The sequence below is a fragment of the Rosa rugosa genome, chromosome 3, assembly GCF_958449725.1.
Source record: "Rosa rugosa chromosome 3, drRosRugo1.1, whole genome shotgun sequence".
In the NCBI taxonomy this organism is placed as follows: Eukaryota; Viridiplantae; Streptophyta; class Magnoliopsida; order Rosales; family Rosaceae; genus Rosa; species Rosa rugosa.
Genome location: NC_084822.1, coordinates 15,639,842 through 15,666,396, shown reverse-complemented (window position 1 = coordinate 15,666,396; position 26,555 = coordinate 15,639,842). Strand labels below are relative to the sequence as shown.

At 39.7% G+C, this 26,555-nt stretch overlaps 2 protein-coding genes, 1 long non-coding RNA gene, 1 other non-coding gene and 1 pseudogene across 4 annotated transcripts; 4 read left to right on the top strand and 1 right to left on the bottom strand.

Annotated features, from left to right (window-relative positions):
* The first annotated feature begins 1,876 nt into the window (after positions 1-1,876).
* On the top strand, positions 1,877-6,480 carry LOC133738532 (cyclase-associated protein 1). Its single transcript, XM_062166090.1, has 10 exons — positions 1,877-2,335; positions 2,922-3,090; positions 3,184-3,248; positions 3,422-3,737; positions 3,812-3,959; positions 4,055-4,164; positions 4,335-4,390; positions 4,469-4,525; positions 4,818-4,961; positions 6,010-6,480. Exons 1-10 carry the CDS (start codon positions 2,060-2,062, stop codon positions 6,097-6,099), a joined length of 1,431 nt encoding a protein of 476 aa, XP_062022074.1. The 5' UTR covers positions 1,877-2,059; the 3' UTR covers positions 6,100-6,480.
* A 224-nt stretch (positions 6,481-6,704) lies between these two features.
* On the bottom strand, positions 6,705-16,413 carry LOC133738533 (mitochondrial import inner membrane translocase subunit TIM14-2-like; annotated as a pseudogene).
* Positions 16,414-17,807: 1,394 nt separating this feature from the next.
* On the top strand, positions 17,808-22,420 carry LOC133739185 (glucan endo-1,3-beta-D-glucosidase). Its single transcript, XM_062166922.1, has 5 exons — positions 17,808-18,211; positions 18,382-19,046; positions 19,893-20,216; positions 20,893-21,199; positions 22,191-22,420. Exons 1-5 carry the CDS (start codon positions 18,145-18,147, stop codon positions 22,364-22,366), a joined length of 1,539 nt encoding a protein of 512 aa, XP_062022906.1. The 5' UTR covers positions 17,808-18,144; the 3' UTR covers positions 22,367-22,420.
* Positions 22,421-22,902: 482 nt separating this feature from the next.
* On the top strand, positions 22,903-22,974 carry TRNAE-UUC (transfer RNA glutamic acid (anticodon UUC)). Its single transcript has one exon. It is a non-coding gene; the product is annotated as a tRNA-Glu (tRNA).
* Positions 22,975-24,460: 1,486 nt separating this feature from the next.
* Positions 24,461-25,781, top strand: LOC133740785 (uncharacterized). The gene is made up of 2 exons (XR_009861420.1): positions 24,461-24,703; positions 25,208-25,781. It is a non-coding gene; the product is annotated as an uncharacterized LOC133740785 (long non-coding RNA).
* The last annotated feature ends 774 nt before the right edge of the window (positions 25,782-26,555 follow it).

The window sequence follows — 26,555 nt, the reverse complement described above, 5'->3', positions numbered from 1 at the left end:
AGGCAACCACAATGACGTGTGTCATCGATGTGGATCAAGTGGTTCAAGCAATGTAACGCAAGCAACAAGTTAGCTGCAATACAAGGCATATAGGGACTTGAGGGAGCAAGAACCCTATTTAGCCGAAAAAGGAGATGATGGAGATGATAATGACATCAATCTCACCATAGCGGACTTCAAATCTGGCAAAGAAGTGCACAAGAATGTCGCAGATTTTGATTAGTGTAGGGCAATTATGCCTTAAACAATAAATGGCATTTTGATTTAGCTCTTTCTCACTATGCTCATCCAATTAATTGTGATGTCTAGGAAAGGTTTGAACTGAGAGAACGGTTTTACAAGAGAGCATAGCTCCATCAAAATCAACCCTTACCTTACCTGGTCAAAACCAAATTGGAGTTACCAAAAGGATTGAGTGACTACAATTTGTTTAAGTTTGATTTTTATTTTGGATTACATTTTGGTCAGGAAACTTTGATGTAATCATTGGTTATTATTAATAAAGTCTCGATTTATTTTGATTGAATGTTTTGGACATATTTCTATGGATGTCGCCTACTCGATCTTCTGTGACTACAATGGCTAGATCATCAAAATTGATTCATGGTAGAGGACCAGCCCAATTGCTGTTGCCAAATGGCACAATTATTAATGTCACTGAAGCTCTATATGCTTCTAGGACTGGAAGACTCCTATTGAGTTTCAAAAATATAGTGAAAATACAAGGATGAAACGTTTTTCTGGAAAACGGGGATTGCAAGGCACATATCAATCCTTACTGGGCAGAAACCAAAAATAATACACAGAACACCAGATTTTTGGTTACGCAGTGAAAACCTTAATCATCAAATTAAAAACACTGCGGGGCTCTTACTCTTGAGAACCCAAAATAAGAATTAACTTATGATGAAGGATATGTTCTTTACAAACTTGAATAGCACTAGCTCAGCTACAATGATTAGACAAAAACTAATCCAAAGTTTGTCTTCCGTCTCGAACTCCGTCTTCACTTAAACGATCACCAAATATCGCTCTCCTTTCTTCACATCTCCTCTACTGATCTCAAGAGAAGTTATGCATATGAAACAATGATAAAAAACACTTAAACATGGACTAAGTGTTTTGACTCTGGTGAAGCCTCAATTAGCAAACATGCAAGACGCCTCAAAAATTCTTGCGTTCCAATTTCTTGGCTTCTGACCATGTATATTTTGAATATATAATTGACCAACGGCAAAAACTCAATGCCCCAAGATTCTACCTTAATTCCCCTTTATTTCCTAAATAAACTTTCCATATAAGAAATCCAACAAATCTTAAAGATAATCAATTATGAATGGACAAATCCTAAAATACCTAGGACATCAACACCACTATTTTAACAATCAGAAATATCTTCAAAAATGTAATTACATAAAACCCAAATCCTACTTTCCAAAAACGGACTCCCAATAGAACTGACTACTGACTCGGAGATTGCAACATGTGTTGCAAACCCATGCTTATACAGAATGCATTTACCTATGATTCTCTGAGATCAGTAAATGGATTTTGTCACAGCTTTGTATAAGAATGCCAACACGACCTGTACAAGATTTGTAGCTATATATAAGAGCCAATGATTCTCATGTGGAAACACATGTAAATGATAAATGATCACTTTGACATTAGTGATCGTTATTAATCAACTACGATCGCTTAGGTCTCACGCTAAATATTCAAGGACCCCACCTCACACTATCCCCTCCAGTATTAAGATCGGTGTTCAACAGCGCACGAACAGCCACGTTTACCTCCGTGTCCGCCACGTGTCTCCCAAAACTAAAATCCCAAAATCCGCGCGCGAAGTCTAACCCCAGACCCCCGCTAAATCAAATTCACCTTTCCGCGTCACCAAAAAAAAAAAAAATTAAAGAAAAAAAAGAAGAAGAAAGAATAATAGCCCAAACGAACACGCTCTACTAATTAACGGCCACACCACCCCACGCGACCCAGATCTAATCTAAAACACAGAGTCACAGATACAGACGCATAGAGTGAGCCACAGAGAATTTGAGCGATGGAGGAGAAGCTGATACAGCGGCTTGAATCGGCGGTGACGCGCCTGGAGGCGCTGTCGATGTCCGGGGGCTCTGCTGCTGCTGCGGCGGCGAGTGGGGACGACGCGCCGCTGGATCCGTCGGTTTTGGCGTTCGAGGATCTGATTGGGCAGTACGTGGGTAGGGTTTCTGCCGCGGCGGAGAAGATTGGGGGACAGGTGTTGGATATCACCAAGATTGTGGCGGAGGCTTTTGCCGCACAGAAGGACCTGATTATCAAGGTCAAGCAACACAAGGTCAGTGCCACCCTATTCTTTGGGCTTTTAGCTTTGAGTTTTCATTTCCCTATTCTTTTGTTTGATTTGGATTGGGTGCTGGGTTTTGGATTTTACGTATGGATTGGAGGAGAGGTTTGAGTTTAGGTTAAGAGATGGTGAATTTTGAGATTGAGGTGCGGTTTTAGTGTGCAATGTTAATTGGATTCGAAATGTGAGTGATTATGTATAGGACCGGGAAACCAATGCGCGATCTTTTCCTATGTGTTTGGATCTGATGGGCGGTTCTCCATTTGTGTTGGCGAATAGTTTATGCATTATTTATACAGTTATAAAGAAATGCAAGTTTTTTGTGTTGAAAAGCAAAACTTAGAGTAGCAAATTAGCAATGAAATGGTAAATGTAAAAAAGAAACAACTTTTCGAATTTGAAGTATGGTGTTGCTATCTTGGTGGAATTGAATGATTCATGCTGCAATTATTGACTAAGAATATTGAAGATGGGATTTCTATTTTGATGGTAGAATGAGTTATAGGTTATATCTGGTATATGAGGTAGAATTGGGTTGCCCAAGTTTAACACCGTCTTTTTGTTTTTCTTTGTGCAGAAACCTGACAATGCAGGGTTGGCTGAATTTCTGAAGCCACTCAATGAGGTCATTACAAAGGCAAATAAATTGACAGAAGGAAGGCGATCTGATTTTTTCAATCACTTGAAGAGTGCTGCTGACAGTCTCTCAGCTTTAGCATGGATTGCCTATACAGGGAAAGAATGTGGTAATGGAAATGAACCATAACTATACTCGGTTAGGAATGTGTGAACTCGTTCATTTTTCCAGACCCTTATTATTTTTTCTCCCTTTAAACAAGGTATGAGCATGCCTATTGCACATGTCGAAGAAAGTTGGCAGATGGCTGAATTTTACAACAACAAGGTACTCTTCATATCTTCCAGAATCTCATAAATTGCATGAATACACATGCGCATGTCCCAGAATCACATTGTCTAATTGCACATGCTGTTTTCACCAACTTGTTGATCACTGATGCTTATATGAGCAAAATTTCCATTAAGAAGGTGCTGACTCTGTGGCATGAAAATATACAGATTCTTGTCGAGTATAAAACCAAAGACCCAAATCATGTAGAGTGGGCCAAAGCTATGAAGGAACTATATATGCCTGGTTTGAGAGAATATGTTAAGAGTTTCTATCCGTTGGGTCCAGTCTGGAGTCCAACCGGCACAGCTGTTACTGATGCTCCATCAAAACCAAAAGCTCCGGCACCAGGTGCACCTGCTCCTCCACCTCCTCCATCGGCTTCACTCTTCAGTTCTGAAACTTCTAAGGCTTCGTCATCACGCCCGAAAGAAGGGATGGCAGCTGTTTTCCAAGAGATCAATTCTGGCAAGCCTGTCACTTCAGGTATTTTTTTGTTTCTGTTGATTCAATATTTTCGCTACATTGGAGAGATGTGATTTGGTTTTCTTGTTCCCTAGGTCTGAGAAAGGTCACAGATGATATGAAGACAAAGAATCGTGCTGACAGAACTGGGGTTGTTGGTACCCAGGAGAAAGAAAGTCGTACTAGTGCACCTGCTGTTTCTAAAGTAGGACCTCCGAAGTTTGAGCTTCAAATGGGTCGGAAGTGAGTGTTCATATTCATCGTACTATGGTTCAAATTCTTATAAGGAATTAATGCCAGTAAGTGATTCATATTTGCCATTGTTATGCCTTCGGCAGGTGGGCTGTTGAGAATCAGATTGGAAAGAAGGATTTGGTGATTAGTGAATGTGATCCAAAACAGTCAGTATATATTTTTGGATGCAAAGACTCTGTTTTGCAAATTCAAGGTAATTTAACTATATGCCAAACTTTATTCCCAATTGTATAAATATCTTGAAATGTCGATTGTCTTTCCAAACAACCCCTATACCAAATTCATATGGTATGTTCTACATAAATGCTAGGCTACTTGTATGAAATGCCATGTGCAACTTATTGTTATTTGCTGAATATGCAGGGAAAGTAAACAACATTACAATTGACAAATGCACTAAGATGGGAGTTGTATTTCAGGTTAGTACAACATCATTAATGGAAGCAATGCATATGCATGTATCCAGTCTCATTTTCTGTGTTCTCTTTTGATGACAGGATGTTGTGGCTGCTTTTGAGATCGTCAATTGCAACCGTGTTGAGGTGCAATGTCAGGTATCTATTTTTCTCTTAAAATCTTGATAATTGTATCACAGGATACTGAGTTTCTCCATAGTTTGTGATACTCATACCATGGAATGGCTGCGTAGATGTAAGGAGTAACCTCAACAATATATGGAGTGTACAAAATAACCATACCATCTTTGTTATATGAAATTTGACTTGAAGACATCAAATGGAACTTTTGCAATGTTACCATCCGACATTGCACTACTCAGTTCTTATATAGTGATCCATATATTCGGTTTGTGAGTAGTTATATTAACTCATTTTATGGCTATTCCAGGGCTCCGCCCCAACAGTTTCAATTGACAACACAGCTGGCTGCCAATTTTATTTAAGCAAGGATGCTCTGTCTGCATCTATAACAACGGCTAAATCAAGTGAAGTGAATATAATGGTACCTGGTGCTGAACCTGATGGCGATTGGGTATGTTTATTTGTTCTTTTATTAAGTTTGTGTTTAGCTATTGCGAATTTTTTTCCTTGATGCAGTATATGTAGAGATGTTTCAAATTTGATTTTGATTAAAATATTGGTCAAAGCATATTTTATTACCAATAACATTAGGCTTTTTATGTTGTATGTTACCTACATTGCATTTGCATTGGTAACTTTATACCTAAAAATCTCACAGTATGATGCAACAGTTAGATCTTTTGTCCAAATCATCAGCAGATAACGTGTTTAATCTGCACCTATGCAGTGGTAACATTGTCTCATGATTGAAATTGAGCTTGTGTGCGGTAGTTGTTGCCTTAAATGTTTTAATTCTCACCACATCAAGTTCTTCATTATTTCAAAGTGGATCCCCAGTATTGGATCTTTTTGTCCACTTGTCCTGAAGATTAGGTGGCAAGGTGGGATTAGGGTTAGGTTGGGGTCAGTTGTTCCAAAATTGATGTTAGTAAGAATAGGATCAAGGGGAAAAAATATTTACCATATAGGTTAGGTAAGACGTGACATGATTAATGACAGGAATGACGTACCACTTTAGTTAGGTTAGATATTTTCTTACAATGCCTGTATGAGATGTATGGGGAAATTCCTGTATTTTCAAGGGACTGGAGAAGCAGCATATCCGCCGATGCCCAACTTAGATAGTTTCTGCAGACAAGTCTGGATTCACTAATATGCTTGTACATAATACCATAAGCAGTAGGAATGTACTGTGAGGTATTAGGAATGCTCCAGTGCAGGTGATAAATAATTTTTATTTCACTGAATCGAAATCGCTTTTAACCTCTAGTGTGCGATGTAATGGATTTTTTTTTTATTTTTTATTTTTTTTTTGTAGTATGGATTACCAAGAAAAGTTGAAAAATATGAATGAGTTGCATCTTGTGACTTAATTTCCTTTCTACTGTTTCTGCATCAAATGGGAAATGCACCTTTCTAATACAATCTGACTAAATGATAAGATATTAGTTTGTTTGCTTGAGTTGACTTGGGAGGGCTTACCATTATGTATCTTGCAGGGCGAGCACGCATTGCCAGAACAGTTTATTCATGTGTATAAGGATGGTCGCTTTGAAACAACTCCAGTCTCTCACTCAGCAGGAGGGTAATTTGGAATCTTTTGATTGCCATCTAACCATCTCCATTTTCTCTTTGTTTTGTTTGACTACTTGCATGGTTGAGTGGCTTTTTCTCTTCTGTCCCTTATTCAATTGCTTTCGGTATATAAAGGGGATGCATCTTTTTCTTGTTGGTATGCTCTTATCAATCTCACCGGTTTTCTGTTGTATCAAACCGTGGGATTCTTCTGCATGTTTCATCAAACATGGGATTCTTTTGGATGGTTTTCTCGGAAAGTTTGTTTTTAGAGGAGTGATGTAGCAAGGTTTTTACAACTGCGAGTGAGCTGGAATCAGCACTTGAGCTCTTGTAACACATATACTTTTATATTTGATTGATTATATATTTCATATTTGTAGTCATCTTCTACAGATCTTGATAAGTGAATGGTGTATTGCTTTTATGCTGATTTTTTTTTTCTTTGGTTAAAATGAAGGCGTTTAGACTCGTTTTGACTGCAAAAGATGTGTAGGTATGTTGATGAAGAGAAAAATTGTTGACCACTTAATCCTTTTTGAAGCTTAACTTTCATTTGTAGCTGGTTGATCACTACCATGGGGCTCGGTTACACTACTTTATTGCTGATTTTTTTTTTTAATTGACTAAAGAACTGGGAACCTTTAAATATCAATACAAATTAATTTATTCCTGCTAAGCAAGTTCATGAAATTAAGAGTACAAGGCTTGTGCCAATAAATGGTCCAGCTATAGGATCCTCATAATATGAATTTGTTTCCACAGAAACTCCCCACTGATATGCACCATAAATCGTCAATATGAAACAGAGATGATACTCCTAAAACTCAAATGTTGAGAACCAAGCCTGAATCCCTTGGAGCATTAGCACTAGCCAGTACCATCAAAATTCAGAGCTGCAGCCCCTGGTTTTTCCATGTAAAGTATCTCTGGCTTCGTTAATTTTAGATGCTAGGAAATGGCTACCTCCTGTATCTGGATGGTTAGCGACCATCACCCTCCTATGGGCTTCCCTGACCTTGGTTATGGGAACACTCTCCAGTCAAAAAGAACAAAGGAACAAGAGATTTGGGGTTTTCTAATATGTTATTTACCTTCTCCAAGAACGGAGTATATATACAAGATACATCAAGACCTATTAGGAAATTAATTACAACAGAATAATCCTAATAATACACAATAATCACAATCCTAATTACATGGCATGACTCACGCCAATACTCCCCCTCAAGTTGGTGCATACAGATCACGGATGCCCAACTTGTCAAGTGAGTCACAGAAGGCTTTACTCGAGAGAGCCTTTGTAAGAATATCCGCCAACTGTTCTTCAGTAGGAACGAAGGGAAACATAATGACCTGTCCATCCAGCTTCTCTTGAATGAAGTGTCGATCTACCTCCACATGCTTCGTGTGATCATGCTGAACAGGATTGTGAGCAATTTCAATTGCTGCCTTATTATCACAATAAAGCGGCATAGCCTTTTTCTGTCTGAACCCCAAATCCCTCAACAAATTTCTCAACCACAACATCTCACACAGTCCTCGGGCCATTCCTCTATACTCCGCTTCTGCACTAGAACGAGCCACCACCTTCTATTTCTTACTCTTCCAAGTAACCAAGTTACCACCCACAAATGTGAAGTAGCCTGAAGTAGACCTGCGGTCTGTAATATTACCTGCCCAGTCCGCGTCTGTGTACCCGGAAACATCAAGTGACTGTGTTTTGAAAAGAGTAATCCCTTCCTTGGAGCAGACTTTAAATACCGCAAAATACGAAATACAGCATCCATATGAGTCTTACTGGGATTATGCATAAACTGACTCACCACACTAACTGCATAGGCTAGATCAGGTCTAGTGTGAGATAAATAAATCAACCGGCCAACTAACGTCTGGTATCTTGCTTTATTTGTAGGCACTTGATCCAAATACTCTGCTAACCTATGGTTCTGCTCAATAGGAGTATCAACAGGTTGACAGTCAAGCATACCTGTTTCTGCCAGCAAGTCGAGAACATACTTCCTCTGACTCAACACAATACAATCATTCCCACGAGCAACTTCAATTCCCAAGAAATATTTCAAATTACCCAAATCTTTCATCTCAAATTCAGAAGATAACTGACCTTGTAACCTTTGAATCTCCTCAAAGTCATCACCTGTACAACCATGTCATCAACATAAATAATCAAGGCAGTCACTTTACCACACCGATGTTTAAGGAACAAGGTGTGATCTGAATTGCTTTATCGGTACCCAATTTTCTTCATGAACTTGGTGAACCTGCCAAACCAAGCTCTATCTGGGAGACTGCTTCAAACTATAAAGAGATTTTTTCAATTTGCACACCACCTGCTCTCCAGTAGAAGTACCATATCCAGGAGGTAAATCCATATAAACCTCTTCATGCATATCACCATGCAAGAATGCATTCTTAACATCAAACTGTTGTAAAGGCCAATCAAGATTAGCAGCTAATGAAAGAAGTACCCGAATTGTGTTAATTTTGGCCACTGGTGCAAATGTCTCATCATAATCTACTTCATACTTCTGAGTATAGCCTTTAGCCACTAGTCTTTCCTTGTACCTGTCCACCGATCCATCTGAATTATGTTTCACTGTGTACACCCACCGACAACCAACTGTCTTCTTCCCGGGTGGTAATGGTACTAACTCCCACGTACAATTCTTCTCAAGAGCATCCATTTCGACTGTCATTGCTTGCATCCACTTCTCATCCCTCATTGCATCCTTCACTTTACTAGGGAGAGATACAGAAGATAATTGATTCACAAAAGCTAAAATACGGTTTAGACAACCTATGGGTCGACACATAATTAGCAACAGGGTACTTAGCTTTTGCACTTAGAGTAGGTTCATAGTGTTTCGGGGGCTGACCACGGGTGGAACGACTAGGCATGCAGAGTTTTGGTGGGAACAATATCTGACACAGAAGAAGGAACACTAGCTGACACAGAAGGAGTATTAGATAAAGGAGGATTAGAACATACCTCGGGTGATAATTGAGCAGGTGAGACCGCTGAAGGAGAGGGAGAGACAGGAGAACTGTTCAAAACGGCATTGGCGGCATCGGGAATTTCATCGGAAACGGAATTGGGAATTTCCTCTCCGGCGGACCGATCAGACTGATCCGGTCGACTGGTCGGTAGCTGAATGCCCAAATTCTCTTCTCCGGTCGGTGGGCTGCTGTCCTCTTTTTCAAGTTCTATTCCCAAATACTCCAGCCTTGAGAACTCGGATGCCAGTCTCACATCATTTTGCCCACTAAACAAATCTTCATAAAAACAAGACTTCTCCCCCTGACGAGGAGTCACAGGAGGCAAAAAATAACATGCATCTTCACTGAACGTAACATCCACGGTGACATAAAACTTCTGGGATTGAGGATGATAACATTTGTAACCTTTCTGATGAGAACCATTGTGATGCCCCGGAAATTCGTAATTATTTTCCGAGGATTTTCCGGAATTAATTTTATGGTTATTGGACGATTTTGTGGCTCGTGGATGGAGCGGAAGTGTTTCGGACGAATTTTTATTTGAAGAATATGGGTTTAGGGGGATTGCAAAGGTTGACTTTTTATTCGTTGGGATTCTCCTAAAACTTCATTCACGAAAGTTGTAGAGCGTGTCGATACGAGTTCGTGGATATGTGGAACGAGAGAATCGGAGTTCGTATGAAGAAGTTATGGCCATTGGAAGACGTTTCCATTTTGGTATAAATAGGGAATTTCCGAAAATATTTTCATAATTCCATTTTTTCTTTTCCGGAAATTTTCCCATTCTCTCTCCTCTCTCGGCTGCACCTTCACTGTCTGAGTTTTGCGACTGACCCGACCCGAACCCGGTGATCCGACCCGGTTTTTCCGGCGACCTCTAGCCTTGAAACCTGCACAGAACGATTTGCCTCTCTCGTGCGGTCGTCTCTGTGGCAGCCTCTTGCGGCGATTCGTGGTGGAGGAATTGCAGCAAGGCGGTGCAGTTTGAGGATTTCGGACCCGGTCAGAAATCCTTATTCCGACGTCGACGAAGCTTCAAGTCTTCTTGGTTGAGCTCATAGCAGCCTCCTTGATCGATCCTTGGTGGTTGTTTGGATCGATTCACGTGAAACTTGGTTCAACTCGGATTGAACTGTAATTCACGGTTTGTGAGGTAGTTTTCGACCCTTTATGCTTGTTTTCTGACTTCGAGCTAGTTATGAAAATCCACAAGCATGCTTAGATGAAACTTTTTGATGTTGGGAGTTTTGTGAAATAATGAGTTTTGGCCGGCGGCGGTGCGCCTCCGTCTGTGGCGGCGTTCCGGCGGTGTTCCAGCCATGTATGGGACTGTTTCTGGTATTATATGTCTTCTACTCGTCGATACGAGCGTTTTGATATATAATATTTAAATTTTGGAGTTCGTATGGATTTGTTATGATTTTAACGGTTTCATATCGATGAATTTATTCGATCCTTGAGGATTCGAGCTTCCGATCGACTTGTGGTTTGGACATATCGATCGTGGAAGTATTCCGGAGACATTGGGTGGTCTCGGATGTGGTTTCGCCTTAATTGGCGTCACTTTGGGAATTTTGGTTTGATTTAGGGTTTCGAACGTTATTCTTTGTGATTCGTTAATTGAATTAGAGCTGTAATTCCTTAGGTACGTGACGAGGTATTCTTTGGACAGCTAATTTGGGTGATTTGGCTGCCTTGTTCTGTATTGAAGACACAGCGGGAGTTTCAAGGTGAGTAAATCTCGTGATATGTGTTATGAGCCTAGTTACCATATTGTCTTGGAGTTATGGGATTAATTGTGACTATAGATGGTATTAGTGGCATTTCTGAATGGATGACTATGTGTGTGTGTGTGTATATATATATATTATGGGGTATATATATATATATATATATACATACATATGTATTCATGTATTAGTGGCTTCGTGGTGAATCTTTGTGATGATTATCATGTAAGGCTTGTGTAGGAGTATCTGTGTGATGAATCGATGACATCAATGTGATAAATCTTTGTGATGATTGTAATGTAAAGCTTGTGTAGAAATATCTGTGTAGCTTGTGTAGGAATAATTGTGTGATGATTTCTATCTGTGTGATGACTAGCAATGAATCTAGGTGATGATCGCTATCTATGTGATGACCGGCGATATCTGTGTGATGAATATGTGTGAGGATCGCTATCTGTGTGATGACTGGCGATATCTGTGTGATGATTAGTTGGATGATCGCTATCTGTGTGATGATCAGTAGGATGATGGCTATCTGCGTGATGATCGTTGGAATCTGTGCGATGATCAGTGTGATGACTGCTCGGTGGCGGAGCTGAATTGTTATTTAGTTAACAATGATCGAGAAGACTGCTGTAATGGTAGGGGTTACCTACGAACGTCAGAGTGTGAGGTTACGATGTTTACTATGAGTTGAATTGTTTGACTAGTGTGACCTCCTGAACTAAATTATATGCAGGGGTTACTATGAATTGTTCTGCTTGTTTTGAATTGTGATTGCCTTGCTTTCTTCTTGGTTTGATTGATTGTTGGCTTGATTTATCTTGAAGACCATAGTGGTGACGATTGTGCTCTGTGTGAGGATAGAAAGGTGATTCATTGTTTTCACCTTTGATGTCATGTTGATGACAAAGGCTCCTAGTGGGGAGGGAATGAGCGTGGTTTGGGATTCGCCGTAGGGCGTTAGAATGGCATCAAACATTGCTTGAGGAAGTCTTGTTTGATTGAATTTGTGTAATGAGACCCTAGTTGAGGATTTAAGCATGAGGCTGTAGTCACCAGTTGACTTATGTAGGCACGATATGGAAGATTTTGGAATTGATGGCTGTAGGTGCGAGCTATGTGTATATCGTGTCTAGGTTGAGGTGATTTAAGAAATGTGTTTTGCTTTGTGGTTTTGAGTTTACTCATACGAGCTTCATAAGCTTACCGGGTTTGTTGTGTGGCAACCCGGTGCACTATTCAATGGAATTGTGTAGGGGTTAATCCTGCAGGTCAGGGAAATCGTGGCTGAAGCTGAGGTGGCGTGCTGGCAGCATTACGGTAGGAAGCCCTTTTTGTTGGCTTTGCCATTGTTATGACTTCCGCTATGTAACAAAACTCTGAGGAGCATTTACGTTTTATTTTGTGATGGCAATTTAATTTGTAAGCTTATGTAATATATGACTCTACGGAGCGGGTCATTATTGACATAGTAGGTTCAGGGCATCAATATGTGTGTAGTAAAAAGGGAAAAAGTTTCCAGGTATTTGTATTGATGACTGAACGTTCACGCATGTATAATTATGGGGTTATGCATCAATTTTTAATTGTGTTAAAAATCTGGGGCGTGACAACCATACCCCACAAACACACACTTAAGGGCTCTAGCATCCAACTTTGACCTCTAATTCTTATACAGATGAACATAAGCAATACAACCAAAGACACGAGCAGGCAGAGTATTAGAAGATGGAATAGAAACGTAGTTAGACATGACCTCAAGTGGGACACGACCTTGAAGAGGGGCAGACGGAAGATGATTGATTAGATGAGAAGCACACAAAACGGCCTCTCCCCAAAGATATTTAGGCATGTTAGCACTAAGTAGAAGAGACCGAGCCATGTCCAGAAGATGACGATTTTTCCGTTCAGACACCCCATTTTGCTCAGGTGTCTATGGACATGAAGTTTGATGTATTATGCCATGGTGTTGGAAATATTCATGAAAAGAATGATTGACAAACTCACCCCCATTATCGGAATGAAAGACCTTAATATGAGCATCATATTGGGTACGAACAAGCTTATGGAATGCTGTAAAAGTAGAGAAAACAGAATCTTTGGACTTAAGCAAAACTACCCAAGATAATCGAGTAAAGTCATCACTGAATAACACAAAATATCGCATTCCAGAAAGGGTAGAATGTTTAGAAGGACCCCATACATCTGAATGAATTAACTCAAAAGGCATAGTACCATAATGAAAACTCGAAGGATAACTAGACCTATGACTCTTAGCCAAAGCACAAGTCTCACAATGTAGGCTAGACTCACTAACTCCCAGAAACAGCGAAGGCATGGACTTCTTCATAACTCCAAAAGATGGATGACCCAAACGCATGTGCTACAACCATAGCTCACTCAATCTGTCAGAATTCAATGTCAGGGCCAAAGGCTGTTCCGGTGCTTGTGTTGGCTCTGCGTACATGCAATCCAAGTGAAACAGTCTCCCTCTCAGGTCTCCCTTGCCCATGATCACCCTGGTGCATAGATTCTGAAAAATAGCATACATTGGATAAAAGGTTACAGAGCACTTATTTTGTGACCCCAACTGGGAGACAGACAAAAGATGATGAGAAAATGAGGGTACATAAAGCACATCATGTAATACAATGGATGGTGTAACCTGAACAGACCCAATACCTAAGACAGGAAAAGACGAACCATTCGCAGTAGAGACATGGGATATAGAAGGAGATGACATAGACATAAAGAAGGACTTATCATAGGTTATATTGTCAGACACACCAAAATCAATTATCCATGTATCACTACCAGTAAAGTTAGAAACATGTAAAGCAACACCAATTTTACCTCGAGTTAAGGAAACATTACCCTTTGAGGGATCTTGCCCTGCAATGTCGTAGAAGTCAGGTTCTGGCACCAATTGGACTGCTGCTTTGCCTCTTTGACCACCACCACGTCCTCCAGTATTATTGCCTCCTCTCCAACCAGAGTTGTTGTAATTAAACCTTCGCAGCTTAGGACATTGATTCTTGAAATGGCCAACTTCCTTACAATAGTTGCAAGTCATTTGGTTATAATTCTGATTCTGCTGATATCCCTGATTCCGTGGTTGATACTGACTCTGAGATGGAACTAGGGTAGAATTCCCAATCTGAGGTTGAGGTGGAGGTGTAGCATGGATTGCTAAACCAGAAATTTCAGTAAGAAGGTTCTGAGCGGCAGCCTTATTACCTTCATCTCTTCGGATATAGGCAAAAGCTTGTTCCAATGTAGGTGGGGTTGCAAGACGCAATAACTCATTCTTTGCCCCTTCAAAATGAGGATCCAGGCCAGCAAAAAAAATATGGACACACATCTTGTCCTGCTCAGTCCGATAGGAATTAATATCAGCTTCATAAGTCATAGGATTAGGATTTCGCTGATCAAGCTCCAGCCAAATTGTCTTCAAATTCACATAAAAGGTTGCAACAGGCTGTCCACTCTGAGTTATTTTGAAAGTTTTGACATTCAATTCATGAACACGAGCAAAGTCACTCCCATCATAATATGTAGCAGCAATAGAATCCCAAATTGCTTTGGGAGAATCATAGTTAGCAAATAATCTCATTACCTTCGGAGTCATAGCTTTGAGAAGAATTCCCATCACATTAGTATTTGCCATATCCCATTCATCGGCTTTTAGTCCTGCAGCAGGTCTTGCTGCACTACCGGTAACATAACTCCACTTTCCAATCCCCTGAATATGGATCTTCATGAGTCTCTGCCATAACTGATAATTGGTACCATCGAGTTTGACACCAAAACTTGAGTTATCTGTGACATTCTGAACAATTACGACTTCATGAGCCACAGAACTCGTCCCTCCAGACTCCTGGGATCCTCCACTTTGCCCGTCAGTGATTTTCAAGTCCCCCATCTTCTTTCTTCCTTAAATGCTAAATAAAGTTGTAATAATTGTAGCGGCAAAGGGCACTGATCAATGAATATTCAAAGAAACAAAGCTATTGGCTTTATTAAATATTCTCTTGTCCAAGAAACCAAAAAAGTGTCCAGCGACTAATCAATAGAATAAAGAGGAGACCAGCAACAATCAAGTCAATATAAGGGGCCGCGAACACACGAACCAAATGGACAGCGACTAATTCCCAAAAGGACAAGAACCAGCAATATCGAACCAATCGAACCAAAAGAACCAGCAAACAAACCCAAAAAAAAAAAAAAAAAAACAAGAGACAAGAGAACAAAAGCGAACTAATTTTCTCGCAGCGGAAACCGAATAGCACAACCGAGTCCGAATGGATCTTGGCTCTGATACAAAGTCAAAAAGAACAAAGGAACAAGAGATTTGGGGTTTTCTAATATTTGAGAGGAAGATGTCAGCCCTTTATTAGAAAATGTAACAATTACAAATTACAAGCTTCAGCTGCAACTGCAGCTGAGAGGAACGAAGGAACAGAAAAATAAAAACAATCTTGGGAGAGAGAGCAAGCGTGAGCTGCTAGGTGATGAGCAACAGAGTTACCCATTCTCCCAATATAAGCCACCCTCAAAACCGAAGAGGCCTCCAACTGTAAAACTAAGTCATCATACAATCTTCCTAACACAGAAGTGTTAGGAGCAGTAGCATCCATCAATTGACGCTGAACATTCAGTGCGTCCGTCTCTAGAATAGCAGGTAGGAAAGAATGGTCTATCGCAAAAGCCAAAGCCTTCTTACAAGCCAACAGTTCCCCATGTTCTGGAGAAAGCAAACCATACACAGGACAAGCTCCTCCTGCTAACATTGCCCCAGTCTCATTACGGATAACAAACCCGACGCCACCCTGACGAGTAACATGTTATTTACGTTCTCCAAGAACGGAGTATATATACAAGATACATCAAGACCTATTAGGAAACTAATTACAACAGAATAATCTTAATAATACACAATATTCACAATCCTAATTACATGGCATGACTCACGCCAATATCGCCCTGACTCCAAGTATTAGAGCTGCTTCCCTCCGGGTCATAGTAGGTTGAAAGCCACCTTCATAAAATTTACGGAGTCTAGCTGTAGGCGGTCTTGCTTTGAATGCTTAGCCAAGCCTTAATGCTGTATCTACCAGCATAAGCAGCAGCAGCAACAGCCGCTCCTCCTATCGATGCAGTTACCATTTTTGTTCTACTTTGGAGGTCGAAGAAATAGTTCGGTTGGCGACGCAAGGGGTTTATGGTGTTTCCGGCTAATATCTGATGCCAATTAATTTCTGTTGGATACTTGAGTTCAATAAGGATTTTGAGAGATGCTACAGAAAAGATTTATATTTTTTATTTCTTCTATTAGGATGACATGCAACTAGAAGTACAAAAAAGGATTACTGGGGCACCCTTTCCCCTGTTGATCTTGATTAAAAGCCAGAGACATCCTAAGAGTGTTCTCTAGAGCACAAAAGAGATCAAGGAAGCAACTCAAGGAAGATGATCTGTCACAAAATTTGCTTTTCTAAATAAGAAAAGAAAACCGGAGCAAGTTTCTCAGCAAAAGAAGGATGCCATTCTTCTTCGGCTCCCACGTGGTCACTTCTATAAATCCCATTTGTTCAAGTACCACACAACAGTAAGTAAACCCTCAGCCACAAAGAATTCAAGTTCAACTGCCTTAACTTCAGAGCCCTTCCCCACCACTTGATCCACTCATTTTCTCGCATCTATTTGTATTTAAAAGATCGAAGAATTTTCTGAGAAGGTTACTCACTCGTCCTTTTTACATCAGACAAGTCTTCCGAGAAGTTTATTCATAGACTTCCTCACTCGTACTTTTACATCAGATAAGTCTTCCGAGATAAACTTCCCGGAAAGAATAATAAAGAGCAATAACTTTAGAGTCCTAGTTTCCACAGGCAGTAGGTGTGGATGCTCAGATTCACACTAGGAAAACCAAACCACGTGGGGACCCCACCCCCTCCCAACGTGATTTCACTGTCCATTTCAACTGGTACAATATTTTACTTTATAATGTGGAAAATCACAACTTGACAATCGAGGAAAAAACACGTACTGTGCTTCTAGTAACATGATGTCATGTAACTTCAGTACTTCCTTCACCGAAAGCCCCCTATGCGCAAGTATAGGAAAGCTCTTCACAGGTACGAAAAGTTTATAAAAGCTTATGGTTACGTGCAATCTATGTAATTAGCACTTTGAGTCCTATAGTTAATATTCATTGCATCAAATTAATTCATTTCCATGTAGCTATAGATTAACATCATGTTAGGTCTTATTGGTCGTTTACATTAATTGCTCTACCATGATCGCCAATAGAATCAGAGAATTTGACAATTCTAGGAGTGGTTCTGCTAATATTGTTGGAATTAGTGGTTTAGATTCGAGTCTTTGGAGTCCCACATCAAAGAAAATCAAAGTCATCGTTTGGTTATTGCACCTGGATAGCTAGAGTAAATAGAATATCGATATTATTGTACTCATATGTATGAAACAAGTTAGTCTTCCACACAACAAAGTCAATATCAACTCTTATAATGTAATCAGTATTAACGAACCAATAATAATAATAAACTATAATCATATATTAGGTCACCTTATGAAATCTAGAGAAACTCTTACATAAGACAAACGTATTCCTTAGCGGTGGAGCTGTCCAATTAAAATCCATAAAAAATTTAAGTCTGTTCCAAAATTATTCTTACTTTATTAAAGTGAATACCCAAAACAACTCCATGCATGTACACTGAATGATCAGGTCTACTAAATACATTTACCTTATGTAAGAATCTGTTATAAAACACGTTAGTCTTCCACACAACAGAGCTAATTAATATCAACTCTTATAATGAAATCAGTATTAACGAACCAAGAATAATAATAATAATGAACTACACAAATGTTTTAGGTCACCCTAACCCCTGGAAGACGCAAGAAGCGCCTATAAATACTAAAATATACATCACAATTCCGACACACTATCATACAAATCAGTTCCCAACTCCACCATTTTCATCACAGAATAGTTACACGCCAAGTTTTCTCAAACAGACGCCAATGGTCCCACCCCACGAGTCCCTCCCAGTCATCACCACCAGAGAGAGAGAGAGAGAGAGAGAGTTCTGTCCAGCTAAGCCAGTAAAGATCGGTGGTTGAAACACTTGGCTCTTCTCATCAGTCATCACTCAGATTTCTTTACCGTTAGACCTTATCGACCCGTCTCTTCCTTCTGTCCTTCCTTTTTAAATATTCCCTCTGCATCATCATTCATCTTCCACACTCTGCAGAATCAGAACACAGCTAGCTCTCAATACCATGGCATCCCTCACCTCACAACTCCCAATCCTCCTCTTCCTCTTTGTCACCGCTTTCACTTCCGCAGGTCAGTTCCAACTTTCCCACAAAAAAAAACACAAACCACAATAAAACTGCTTGGTCACTCCACTACTTTCAGTTACTCACTTTTTTTCCCTCCTCGTGAAACCCGCAAAACGCGGAAACGAATCGTATTCTTATTCTTAACGGACTCTGTTTTTTTTTTTTCTGTTGCAGACTCCCAGTCGTTCATCGGCGTCAACTACGGCCAGGTCGCCGACAACCTCCCGGCGCCGGCGGCCACAGCCAAGCTCCTCCAGTCCACCGCCATCAAGCAAGTCCGCCTCTACGGATCCGACCCCGACGTCATCAAGGCCCTGGCCAACACCGGCATCGGCATCGTCATCGGAATCGCCAACGGCGCCATCCCCTCCCTCGCCGCAGATCCCAACGCCGCCGTCCAGTGGATCAACTCGAACGTCGTCCCGTTCTACCCGGCCAGCAATATCACCCTAATCAACGTCGGCAATGAGGTCCTCTTCTCCAACGACCAGGGCCTCATCTCGCAGCTCCTCCCCGCCATGCGAAATGTCCAGTCTGCCCTCGCCGCCGCTTCCCTCGGCGGGAAGGTCCGCGTCTCCTCCGTCCACGCCATGACGTTGCTGTCGCAGTCCGACCCGCCCTCCTCGGGTCGGTTCAACCCGGCGTTGGTCGACGTCCTCAAGGGACTGCTGGCGTTCCAGAGGGACAATGCCTCGCCCTTCGCCGTCAACCCGTACCCTTTTTTCGCCTACCAGAGCGACCCGAGACCCGAAACGCTCGCGTTTTGCCTCTTCCAGCCCAACGCGGGACGAGTCGACCCGGGCTCCGGGATCAAGTACATGAACATGTTCGATGCTCAGGTCAGTAATAATGAAAACTGAATTTAATTCGGAGGGCCTTTTCGTAATTTTACCCTTGTCTACATGACCGACTTGTGAGTCAACGGTCAACGGACAAGTGTAGGACGTTTTCTGTTTTTTTTTTTTCTCATCAATTTGTCATAAACTAAACTAAGCTACGAGTCCACAAACATGACGACTTCTACATGACTTTTTTTTTTTTTTGATACATTCATATCGAAACATCCTATATGTGTTCAATTTTTTTTGTTTTTTTGGTCAATGAAAGTTTTAATAGAGGTAAAAACATGTAATTCATACGATAGAGTTTTGATTTCAGACGTTACACATGAAATGATGGGAGCTTTTGAAGAAACTTATGAGTCATGAGTCATGATGTGACCTTATACCTTATGCATGGTGGCAATGTAACAGGGTGGCCGTTACAATAATTTTAGACAAGTTTATTGATGCATGATTTATATAGTCATTTGATTTGGTAGATTAAATGAATTTGGTGAAGAAAAATGCGTATAGACAAAAAAGACAAAATAAAATATAATGTAGCGAATAACCTTTTTTCTTTTCATCGGCTCCAAAATTCAATTTGGGACCACATTTAATGCCCCTATTATTGGAGAAAATGTTAGTGAAACTATAGTAGTATTGTGTTTGGTTATTATTTTGCCAAATAATGCTTGACAACTATATGACTATGAAATAAAGATTCGATCTTTGTGACTGAGAATAGTTGATGGGATATGGCCTCAAATTTTTTTTTTGTCCCCAATGTTTTAGTGTATCGTTAGTATGATACTAGAGTTCTTTGATTGATAATAAGTTATGTGACCAATTTTCATTCTGCAGGTTGATGCTGTGAAGTCTGCCCTGAATGCAATTGGATTCAATGACATTGATATTTTGGTGGCCGAGACAGGATGGCCATACCGCGGAGATAGCAATGAAGTTGGACCTAGTGTTGAGAATGCAAAGGCATACAATGGCAATTTGATTAAGCATCTTAGATCCATGGTTGGGACTCCATTGATTCCTGGAAAACCTGTGGAGACATACATATTTGCACTCTATGATGAGAATCTGAAACCTGGTCCAACCTCCGAGCGATCGTTCGGGCTGTTCAAGCCTGATTTATCTGCCACTTATGATGCTGGTCTCTCAAAGAGTAGCCAGGTAAACACAATAACCTGATCATTACCCTTTATAGGACTTATCTGGTTCACATAGAAAGCTAACCTTTTTTCTCTTCAAGATGATGATATTGACTGTCCTTTAATTAACATTCTCATGTCTATGGAGTGGAGAAAGTTGTTTAGTGAATAACAATTTTCCATTTTTATGAAAAGAATTAGGATTTGAACTTGAAAGCACTATTATGAGGTCGATAGCCTGATATTCTTGATCTCAAACCACATGTCGGTCGATTGTTACTATGGCAAAACCTTGACATATCTGAAACATATTGGTTTTTTAAGTTTCAGAAAATTAATCAGTTTTTAAACTAAGTTTCTAGAAAATGAATCTGTGTTTAAATGGGAGATGTTATCAGAATGTTCTTATGCACTCCTTACTGTTTATTTCTTAGCTCAACTGTCAATGCCACTCTTAAGTGAAACACAGTTTACTGTGTATGGAGAGGCAAATTACATTTTAGTAAGCGCAATTCTGACAGTCAAGTAAGATACAATAGTTTAGAGTGGGAGAATGATGAGAGTCAAATTGTCAATAACACCTATCTTTCTGTAGCCTCATGTTTTTTTTTTTTTTTTTTTTTTTGACAAAAAGGGATATCCTTTATTCCTGATCATCTGCAGTGCCAATTTTAACCCTTGGTTCTCTCTATTCTCAGACTCCCTCAACACCATCAGGGACTCCTTCACCGAAGCCTACTCCTTCACCTAAGCCTACTACTTCATCAAAGTGGTGCGTGCCCAAAACTGGTGGCGTTTCTGATGCTCAGTTGCAGGCAAATCTCGACTATGCTTGTGGCCATGGAATTGATTGCAGCGCAATCCAACCCGGAGGTGCCTGTTTTGACCCAAACACAGTAGCATCCCATGCTGCCTACGCCATGAATCTTTACTACCATACTGTTGGCACAGATCCAATGAATTGTGATTTCTCACAAACAGCAACACTGACCTCCACAAACCCCAGTAAGTTTCCCTAAAAAGAACATATCCATACCATAAATCTGAAAAGTAATGCTACAGAAACCACACACATATATATATATGAATCAAATCATGTGGTTGGTCATAAAGTACATGTCAACTGTTACATTGTGTGATCAACTAATGCGGAGTAAAGATGCGGATTTTTCAGCATTTCTCATATCTGAATAAGTCATTTACCATGAGGGAACACGATTGTTTTCGAGGACTAATAAGTGATAAAGTGAACGATTAGAAATCTAAAAGAGAATGAGCTTCATTGCTGCATATATATATATATATATACACAGATCCAATCCAGAGCGGAGCTCCGCTTTGAAAATAACGTGTGAAGTTCGAGTTTTAGGTCACTTTTCTGTCGCATATCCACATCTCGACCGTTCAGTTTTTAGGTACTAGTGTATAGATCATCTCTGCAAATTTTCAGCCAAATTAATGATCGTTAAGGTATCTAACTCGCTTAAACCAATGGACGGACTGAATCTGTCAACCTGAACCGTACTAGCTTTAAGGCAATTATCAATGCCTTAACGATCATCATTTTAGCTGAAAATTTGTAGAGACGATCTATACACTAGTACCTAAAAACTGAACGGTCGAGATGTGGATATGCGACAGAAAAATGACCCAAAACTCGAACTTCACACGTTAATTTTCAAAGCGGAGCTCCGCTCTGGATTGGATCTGTATATATATAATTTTTTTTTTTTTGTTGCAGCAATTTTCCTATATGAATCATTCATTACCAATTTACCATGATTTGGAACAGCCTTCATAAAAGTGGTGATTTTGCTTTCAAAGACTAATAATTGATAAAGGTCGATTATTAGAAATCATAAAGAGTATGAGCTTTATTGCTGCCCTACTAAGCTTCAAGACAAACATGTAAATTAAATTAAGTAGGAAAATCTCACAAATCAGCTTGATTTTGATTGTGAAGCTCTTTTAACTGATTGTTCACTTTGAATTGTAGGTTACAATTCTTGTGTTTACCCTGGTGGAGGAAGTACTAGCAAACTACCTTTCGAAGCAGGGAAGGTTGATACGATGTCAATTAATGGATCTTCTAAGGTTGGAAATCTGTTAAGTATAAGGAATAAGGTCCTGGTGTACCTTTTTTTGTTTTTAATTTATAGCTTATCCCTCTGATTGTAAAGAATGCTAGTTCTATTTGATATATTATAAATGAGAATTTAAAAGAGATGTGTACAAGGCCATAATAAGTCCGCTCAAAACTTATTAATATCTGTTATTATAGTTGTTCACGTGTATGACTCAATCGTAGAACGGTTATTGGTAATGAAATCAATGCATGTATTAATTCTTTTTCCAAGAATTTCAACATGTTGCCGGCACGTACAAGTTTTACCCTCATACTATTCAAAACTGATGAATGATGATGACGAATTCATGAAATAACCACACACTTTGTCTGTGTCTGGAATCATGATTCAAGAGAGTGGAGAGGGACCGCGATATTGTGTTATTGTTCAAATGATGGCAACCTAATATGGTCGACCGATCGTCCAAGGTTCATATCACCCTCAGCTTTTGAGTTATGAGGCAATTGATTGATTGCCAAGAAGGGCCCAAGCACAATACTATTCTCCAAAAGAAATAACAGGAACCAAATACTGTCCCAAACTAGAAAGATATCATATACTGTGACAACATTCCAACAAGGATCCATTGTCGTCCAGCGGTTAGGATATCTGGCTTTCACCCAGGAGACCCGGGTTCGATTCCCGGCAATGGAACTTTTTGAGTCGTACGTGCCTCTGATTCCGAGGTCTTGTGTATCTGAAAGGTCTGTATACTCTGACGTTTGGTTGCCTTCTCAATTTTTATCTTATATATATCATTAAATTAAAATTTGTGGTTACTTTCTTATTGTTTCTTTGCCTTTGAGATTGCCTTGGATCCTTTTATTCTTTTCTTTTTTTTGAGAGATTTGGATCCTTTTATTCCACTCCATCGCATCTGCAAGTTGATATGACATTTTAGTCATAGTGAAACATATATGGTTAAGAGTGACTATTGGACGACTCAGGCTCATGCTTAGGGCCATATTGGTTCTTCTAGTTCTTTAGTGATGGTATTGGGGATGGCTGTGTTTTGGCAACAGCTTCCAAACGACTGGTTGAAAACATCTCTCCTACGGCTATAGAGTTGAATGCTGCCTTTAGACGTCTTCGGTTGGCAAGAAATGGTAATTATTGTTGTGAATCAAAATTTGAACAGAACGAACTCAAAACAAATTGGGAGAATGATTTACTTTATTGATCAACAACTTTGGCTACTAAATAGCCTTACAAGAACTAACTGAAAGTAAATGTGCAGCCCACGTTTTACACTAACAAATAACGTGGTAAAGTGCAAAGGAATGAGTCAAAGCAAGAAACAAACACCCTAGTTAATAGGGATTATTCAAACAGAAAGTAAAAACCTAAACTGCAAGGAATCCCAACACTTGACACCCTCCCTTAAACTAACTGCTAACAGCAATTAGTTTACATATGGAACTTCACGAACACCCAGCAACTCTCTCAGCTTCAGAAACATGTCAAGCTTGAGAGGCTTAGTCATCACATCTGCAGTTTGTTCTTGTGTGCCACAATGAACCAACTCCACAACTCCCTCCTTCGTGAGATCACGCAGAAAATGAAAACGTACATCTATGTGTTTGTTGTGTCCATGCATCACTGGATTCTTCGACAATTTGATTGTTGAACTATTATCACAAAATAGTGCACTCACCTTGTGAATGATTGAGCTTCTCCAAGATTCTTCTCATCCAAACAGCTTGACATGCACATGATGCTGCGGTGTGAGATCCCGAATTTTGAAGTTGCTTGAATTTTATTTTGAGGTTGGAAGTGAAAAGTAGAGGTCGCCACAAGTTCGCAGCATTTTCCGGTGAATTTTTCAGGTTCCCGAGCAATTTTTAAGGAATTTCTAAAGTTTGGATGCAAAGTGATATATTTGGTGACGTGGTGCATTCCCATTGGTCAAATGATTTATTTAGTGACCAAGGAGTAGCAGCCATACGTGTCACTTACAATTACAACAATCACGGGACACTTGTCACTCCATTAGACAAAGTTTTGTGTTTAATTGACAAGTGGTGCAAGCACCTTGGTGGGAACTGTACTTGTTGACACATCTCACCTTTTGATTTGCCATCTTTCCTTATATATAGGACTCAGCCCACGTATTCTTTTGTACCCATTCTTTTCGGAGAGAGTTTCTCTCTCTACTCTTTCTCTCTAGTTTTTCTCTTTACTTTTCTCTCTCTAAAACTTCGACTGATCATAACTTTTGATCCGTATCTCCTATTCAGGATCCGCGAAAAGCTATGTATTTGTCTTGATGTCCTCTTTCTTATCCATAGAGGTTTGAGTTAGATCCAACGGTTATTTCTAGAAGGCTCGTATTAGAAGGCTCGGTTTACGATCGATGTTCTAGGAGACGATTCGTATTGTCGAGGTGAGTGGGTTGTGTAATATATTTTAAATATTCTTATTTTCTATAAAAATGGTGGAAAAGCATGATTTTAGCTATTTACGAAATATCTCTCTATTTTCAAGTAAAACATGTCAATTTGCGAAATATGCAGAGTTTATATATATTATGTACTGGGGATATTGTTTAACAAGTCATGGAACATGAGAACTTCTTGATTGATTATGCCGAGGTAAAGATGTGTCACATGGTGGTATAGGGCTAGAGAAAGCCATTAGGGTTCCTGTGGGGCACACTAAATTGAAGGATAATTAATAAGAAAGGATGATGCGATGTGATGAATTGATGTGTATATGATATACTACTTTCTGGTGTGTGTAAAATGACATGGCTTTACTGGCATATTACATGATCTACTCATTGAGCGCTGATAGGAGCATAAAATGCGACAAATTTATAGTTTAATCCTTTACACTTTTGCTTAGTTATTTTGTTAAAAAGATCAAACTAACTTTGTTATTTTCTTAGGAGGTTTGTGGATCAACCATGGAAAAATAGGAGCTCAATTGTGGCAAGTTAAGGCTCAGATATATAATAGTGATGCAAAAGATGAAGGAAAACCATTTATGTGGTCAGAAACAATAAGGGAAGCTTGTGGAAAAATTCGTGCAAAACAGTTGCTGAGAAGCAGAAAATGAAAACTGGAATCTGCCTTATTTTCTTCTGTATTTGGACCCCATTTTGAAGATATTTTGAGGGCACCATGGCAGCAAATTCTTGACTACATTTGAAAACCAGATATTTCACTATAATAAAGCCAAATCAAGTGGTCATAATAGTCAAGGATGAAGTCAGAAACGTTGCACAAAGCAGGCCTCCTGATCAGCTTTCCACCTTCAGTCTTATCTATGAAGCATATTGGAGCTGTCTTTTGGAGACTTTCTTGGAAAGTCTTTTGGAAGGTTATTGTTTGGACGTCAATAAATGATGTCATAGGGAATTATAGGCCTAAGAAACTTTCAGAAAGATAGCTACAAGGTCTGTGTACAAGCCCATAAATTTGACCAGAAGATAAGGAAAATCTGGAAATTTCTGACAGACCTTATCTTGAAGGCTTTTCAAGGCTACTTTTGGGCAGCAAGTTAAGGGGATTTTTAGAAGAAATTTGCACACTCTTAAAGGTCAACATCAAGGCTGTTATCTTGCTGAAAATCACATTCAAAGCTGAAATGAAACCTAGTTAAAAGAATGGCTAAAAAGGCAATCCTAAGTGAGGCAGATAAGTGAGTCACCTTCCTTATCTCTTGGCAGATTGTTTTGAGGCTTCTTGGGGATTCTTTGCTGAGTTGTATACGTTTTATATGAGCTGTTAGCATGCTTTATATCAGCTGTAAAGGATCTACAAGTCAAAGAATTCAGCCTAAGAAGAGAAATTCAAATGGAACAAGTAAACAAACTTGATCTAATTGCAAGAGTGCCCTTGAACTTGCAACTCCTATATAAAAGGGCCTCCTTCCACATTTTAAAGTGTGACCAACCACATTTTATATAGGAGTTGCAAGTTCAAGGGCACTCTTGCAATTAGATCAAGTTTGTTTACTTGTTCCATTTGAATTTCTCTTCTTAGGATGAATTCTTTGACTTGTAGATCCTTTACAGCTGATATAAAGCATGCTAACAGCTCATATAAAACGTATACAACTCAGCAAATGATCCCCAAGAAGCCTCAAAACAATCTGCCAAGAGATAAGGAAGGTGACTCACTTATCTGCCTCACTTAGGATTGCCTTTTTAGCCCTTCTTTTAACTAGGTTTCATTTCAGCTTTGAATGTGATTTTCAGCAAGATAACAGCCTTGATGTTGACCTTTAAGAGT

Bases quoted from the DNA above. Each gene is read 5' to 3' on its own strand.
- LOC133738532 (XM_062166090.1), top strand. From the start codon at position 2,060: ATGGAGGAGAAGCTGATACAGCGGCTTGAATCGGCGGTGACGCGCCTG. The intron at 3,960-4,054 runs GTGAGTGTTCAT...TGCCTTCGGCAG, and splicing joins GAGCTTCAAATGGGTCGGAA to GTGGGCTGTTGAGAATCAGA. The intron at 4,391-4,468 runs GTTAGTACAACA...TTTTGATGACAG, and splicing joins AGATGGGAGTTGTATTTCAG to GATGTTGTGGCTGCTTTTGA.
- LOC133739185 (XM_062166922.1), top strand. From the start codon at position 18,145: ATGGCATCCCTCACCTCACAACTCCCAATCCTCCTCTTCCTCTTTGTC. The intron at 19,047-19,892 runs GTCAGTAATAAT...TTCATTCTGCAG, and splicing joins TGAACATGTTCGATGCTCAG to GTTGATGCTGTGAAGTCTGC. The intron at 20,217-20,892 runs GTAAACACAATA...CTCTATTCTCAG, and splicing joins GTCTCTCAAAGAGTAGCCAG to ACTCCCTCAACACCATCAGG.